We start from the raw sequence: 6,000 nt of genomic DNA on the forward strand, positions 1-6,000 counted from the left end.
CCCTACAATAAACAAACATTATTTTTATGAATTGTAAAATGTCATACCACTTTAACAGCCTGTTGCAAGCAAACAAGTCATATTGAAACAGGCATCCAAGTGTCATGACTGAAATTCTTGCAGAACAAAACCTTGATTGAGTGCTTATTCACCAACACATTTGCAAAAAAAAAAAAAATCCATTCCACATGATGGTTTTCATTAAGCCTGTCACATAGCTAGCAGCCTGCTTCACAATGGCAATTTTATTCCTTCTCTGTTTACTACGCAAAATATGCCCTGGTTATACATTATTTAATTTATCTTTGAATGGGTAGGCTCTAGTTCTGAATAAGAAGTGATGCCAAAATAGAAAGCAGAAGTCTTTTAAAAGCAAAGTCTATTATTGTATGGCAACACAAGGAATCCAATGCTTGACAATAAATCAAAACGTGCAGAACATGCGCAGACAACATCTTAGACAGTTTCTAGGACCGCACAATGTCAACAAACGCGAGAGCAACAGGAGGCACGGTCGTCTATGAAAAGTCGCTGCAGTAAAAACAAGTGCATCGGTGCCATTCACTCACCTCTATCCATTTGCGCGCCTCCTGGATGGCACTGTCTGCGGCCGTGTCGAGGTGATGCTGCTGATGAGACTGTCCTATGTCTGCCACCGGACTTGCCATTGGCGTAAAACCTGCGCTCTCCATACAGGGAAGCAGTGCGTAAAACCGGTCAGCGCGCACGTATCCGAACCAAACTGTGCCGAAAAGTGCGCCAGGCAGCCCGTAGTCTTCTTCTTGGTGGTGAGCGGGTCTCGCAGCAACAGCACTGGACCAGTTTCTTCACTTCTCCGCGTTGGAGACTTGTCTACAGACAAAAGCAAGGTACAGGTAGTGGCATGCACAACATCCGGTTAGTACTATCAAAATAAAAGCAATAAAAGTGTCGCGCTTAATGTAGTTATGGTACATATATCTATCCAATTTCTGTTTATTTTATCTATAAACATCTTTATCATAAAATATCAGGTTCAGTAATTTAGTATGCAAGCTGGCTACCACACACCACCTAGTAGGCATAACTTTCTGAAAGTAGCATATCTTGAATGGATGGAAACAGTTAAAACCGTACTTTGGACCGCACATGAAGACAGATAAGTTTTATGTCATAGCTTACTGTGAAATATTATACTCAAAGGAACAACATTTGTATGAGGACGAGCACGTGGAGGATCAGGTTTGGGAAGATTCAAGTCCACTTACAGTAAGTTCTTCTACGTTTTTCAGTGCATTAAAACATAAAAAAAAAAAAAATGTAAGCACATGCTTTTACATTTGTTTTGAACAAAAAATAAGTTGACCAGACGTCCCTATTTACCCGAGACAGTCCCAGTTTTGAGTCCCGTGTCCCCTGTCCCAGCAGATTTCTCCAAAACTATTGATCTGTCCAAGTTTTATACAAGAAATGCCCCAAGTGTCCCTATTTTTGACCAATTTGATCCCTGCCAACGGTAAAGAGAGTCATACATTGGCATTTGCTGAGGTAAAATACAGAAAAGCTGCTTAAAAATGACCAAAACACGAAGAAAATTTGACTATACTGACTCACATGTTAGTTGGGAATAAGTCATGAATGGGCCGAGTGCAGAACAAGTCTCCTTAATTACGCACTCGTTTCACAGTTTTATAATTAACAAACACTCCAAACCGAGAAAGTCCCAGTTTTTGATTTTGAAATTCTGGTCAATCTAGCTAAAAAGTTACGTGGTGGAGCTTTAAGTCATTAGCTAGCTTGCGAACTTTTACGCATTATCTTACCTCCTAGCAGGATTATCCACTGCGGTGCCAGGTTACATTTGAGGACAACACGCTTTTTGAAATATAGCATTTTAAACACTTACAATTTCAATTTTTTGAGAGTCAGTATGTGGCAATGTTAAATAAACTGACTTTGTTTCCGGTTGTTGTAGAGCTGTCTGACTTGACCATGGATTCAGGACGCACACGCACTCCAAATGAACGTGCACTCCATCGCAGTAGCTCGTTCTGTAGTTTAATAAAATTGCGCAACACCAGCCAACCAGGGCAGAGCTACACCAGGGAGATCTGTTCTATTTTAATATCTAAGACAATTAAGAAGAGGGAAATTTGTTTAACGTGCCCTATTTTAATGCAAACCCTAGGCGTAAAAGCAAAATGCCTAATGGTTATTATCCAAGACACTGTAAACTACTAGGCCTAAAACCTTTTATTAAGACAAAATCAACTCGGGCTCCTCTAGTTCTGGAAAAGAATAGGAAAAAATAAGAGAAAGTTCTCGCTGTAGCTTTATCTTTGCTGCCCTCTGGTGTGTTAAAGCTGCATTACTACTATGAGATGAAAATATTGAGAGAAGGAGGGAGGAGCACTGAAGGATGCTGGAGTTCCTCAGTTCATGGTTTTATTTCTTCATGCATTCGCTCTGCACCTAACTTTTAAATTGCTTGGCTAAAACAATAAGTTATTCCAAATTTGCCTCAACACATTTTTATTTTAACTTTTGTATTTTTTTCATGTCTGTCTTTTTCACCTGTTGCCTAAGAACTTGCCAGACTGTTGGAGCATCTGTTTCTGACACAGCACCAGGTATGGTTGTGAATATTTTAAATATTTTTATCTAATCTGCTGTGTGTTTTTTTTTTTTTTTTTTTAATATAACACTTGTTTTACATTTTGTTAAATGTGTTTTATATAGTAATTATGTCATGGATTAGTGTAGGTGTATGGAAAAGAGAGGAGAGGTTGCACCAACTTTATTAATACTCCAAAGCATTTATACCTAGAGTGATATTCTCTAACCTGCTTTTTGCTTTGCCACAAATGCTCCACAGTATGGCATTAAACATATGTAGGGCTATCTAGTGTTCAAAAACTGTGATTGGCAAAGCAATAATGTGTCCATGGAGACAAACAAGTGGCAGTACGAAAAGATACATAGTGCACTTTTTTTATTCATGGCATGTTAAGAAGCAGCAACTACCTAGGCAAATTCAGAATGATGAAAAATTAGGAGTGTTGCCATAGCAATTAACATTTAAAAAAGGTTATTTCAGAACATATTTAGATCACAATGTTACCTTTTATTGTCTTTAAAACTATAAACTCCACTTTCAGAGTGCTATCACATTACAATTAGTGTGCATCCTGCTAATGGTTGTGGGCTGAGTTTTGGACAGAATTGTACTGCTAACTGTACAGAGGGTTCAAATAGAGCTGAACACTAAATTACCCAGTGAGGAAACAACATAATGACATGGTAGAAAACTCCAAAAAGTTGATTTTACGTAATACTAAGGATGTAACAGTAACCGAAATATTGTGATTGTATCGTCAAAGTTCTCACAATAATACCGTGGACCATCACAATATATCGAATTACAAGTCTCTTTGCTTAAATTAAGAGTTATGGTGCAGCAATAGACAAAAAAAGACAAAGAGAACTACATAGACCATGATCCTTTTCTCCATTTCAGTGTAGAAATAAGAAAGAAATAACAGAAAGAAAGAAGAAATAACAGTTCTAAGCACTTTTACATCTTAGTTCTTTGGGTTAAGTCTTGTCTCATTTTAAGAGGAAAAAGTAGCATATTCGGTTTTGTTCATAGCCTCCACAAAATATCGCAATAAATATCGTACCGTGAGATGCATATTGTGAAAATATCGTACCGAGGGATTTGGATATTAGATTAGATCCCTAATCATGAGCTTCCCCACTATATCGTGAGCTTTCCCATGATATTGCAAAAAATATCGTACCATGAGGTTCATACTGTGACAATATTGTATCGTAAGACGTGGATATCATTACACCCCTACATAATACCCTCATTTTAACAAAATATTGTTGTTGCTTTTAAATAAGAAGTTGAAACCTATGGATAGCTACTTATAATTACATTCTATTCTGTCTATTTCAGGCTTGTCCGCCTCTCTATCATCCCCAGCATTAGACATGTGGCTGGTGGCTGTATCTGCTTCCCCGATTCTTGCTGTCCTTCTCTTTTCCAAACACTACCGTGGTAAAGTGGTGTCCCTGTGCCAGAGAGCTCAGGCCTGGATACTGTGGCTCATGAGACAAGAGGTGTGTCCACAGAGCGTCCATGCTTTTGTCTTCTGCCAGTGCACTCACGGCAAAGTGGACAGTGTGCTGGAGACCTATGACCTCTACCACAGCATGTACCCCTCTCTCAGCATCGGACCGCAGATTGGTGAGTGCTACAACTGTGACTTCAAAACAGCTCGAGCTCCTGGAGAAAAGAAAATGAAAATTTGAAAAGCTGATATCTACAGACTCTACAGATACTCCCCATTTCTCATATGGGACTTCTCACCTAAATAATAAACACTTTGAGTGACACAAGTTAACATTATTTTGCTAAACAGATGCTTGTGTGTTTTATGGCAGTATGAAAAGGCACCAGAAACTAAAACACTGTGGGTTCATTTGGGTTCATACTTGCACAATGAATATTTCATTACTGTTAGGTCTAAAGTATAGTCGAAAAGAAAAAGAAAAAAAAAGACAATGCATAACTTTACATTCCCCATACAATATATTACTTTAGAATGGACAATGATAGATTAAGATTCACTTTATTGTCCCCTGTTCACCTCTTCTTTTTACCCATCCTTCCATGCCACGAGGGCAACCTGTCAGGAGCAGTGGGTGCCTGGGAACGTATCTCTGGATCTTGAGCTTGGTCAGGACTTCCTTAGCTCAAGGATTTGACCTTTGTGTGGATTTGCAAAACAGACTGCTCCAAATGGGGAGAAAGTTCACACAGAAAGGCCCAGGCCACCCAGAAGTAGAATCCCAAACCTTCTTGCTGTGAAGTGTGAGTGCTAGCCACCATGCCATCTGGTATGAATATTTAAAAAATAAAAGAGCAAAAACACACATACATAGAACCTTAAGTTTGCTACACCCAGTCCCCTCATGCAGTTAGTGATCTGTAATCTGATCTGTTTTAATAAAGACATTATTCTCCCATAGGTGCCCAGTTGGATGAGGTGGTGAGGCGGTTACAGCCCTTCATGGCTCTGGAGCTGGGGATGCACTGTGGCTACAGCTCTGTGCGTATGCTGCGTCTGCTGCCCCCTGGAGGCCGATTGATCACAGTGGAGCAGGACCCTCAAACTGCAGATTATGGAGAGGAGCTCATCCTTGTGGCAGGATTTAAACATCACCAGGTAAACCTTATAAGACGATTCACAGTTAAGATTAATACTGGTTTGGTCTTGGTTTAGTTCTGATGTAGGCTTGGTTTTGTTTAGGTTTAAATCTGAGTTTAATCTCAGTTTAGTCACAATTTAGTCAAGTTTAGTGTTTTGGTTAAGTTACAAATGGTAACTATGGTGTAAGTTAAGGTCTCCAGTAAATGAGTGTCCCCCAAAAGCACCGAAACCCAACCTGTGTAAACAAAGCCTAATACTTTTATATAATTTATCTATTTAAATTTAGGATTTCAGTATATAATGAAATTGTTAGTTAAAATGTATTTGTATTTTGAGTGGGCAAGTTATCTTAATTTTATATTCAAAATTGCATAGTTGTTAGTATAATAAACAATAGTTGTCAACTAATCAGCAATAAGATTAATATAATACAAATAAAGGGTTAACTTGGTAAGAACAAGTACAAGTAAAAATAACAAGAAAAGAGAAGCACAGTAAATTGATAACATTGGCAATTTTGGCAAGTAAAAGGTACAATACAAAATGTGCAGCTGCCACGTGACCCAGTTTAACTTTAAAATCAGTAGAAAAAGTATCAAGGAAAAATTAGTATTCATTAATTTGATCTTTATGAAGGGCAGACGTGCAGATTCATAGCTAAGATAATAAATAGAATAGTAAGAATACTTGACAGTAAGTATTACAGTATAATACCAGAGTCTGTACAATAACATTTTGTGATTTCTGTATTCCACACATGAATTTATAGTAACAATGATGCATGACACATTTTTATATTATG

The 6,000-nt window shown here is 38.1% G+C and overlaps 1 protein-coding gene across 1 annotated transcript in view; it reads right to left on the minus strand.

Annotated features, from left to right (window-relative positions):
- LOC110153694 (LIM and calponin homology domains-containing protein 1-like) overlaps positions 1-1,890 on the minus strand; it is a 119,766-nt gene extending 117,876 nt beyond the window's left edge. Inside the window, exons 1-2 of the mRNA XM_055159514.1 lie at positions 1,803-1,890; positions 570-852 (exon numbers count right to left, since the gene is read on the minus strand). Of these exons, the coding sequence (XP_055015489.1) occupies positions 570-692 (123 nt within the window). The 5' untranslated portion in view covers positions 693-852; positions 1,803-1,890. The remainder of the gene's footprint in view (positions 1-569; positions 853-1,802) is intronic.
- Between the last annotated feature and the right edge of the window lie 4,110 nt (positions 1,891-6,000).

The sequence above is a fragment of the Boleophthalmus pectinirostris genome, unplaced genomic scaffold (genome assembly GCF_026225935.1).
Source record: "Boleophthalmus pectinirostris isolate CB_2022bp ecotype Guang Dong unplaced genomic scaffold, ASM2622593v1 HiC_scaffold_23, whole genome shotgun sequence".
Taxonomy (NCBI): Eukaryota; Metazoa; Chordata; class Actinopteri; order Gobiiformes; family Gobiidae; genus Boleophthalmus; species Boleophthalmus pectinirostris.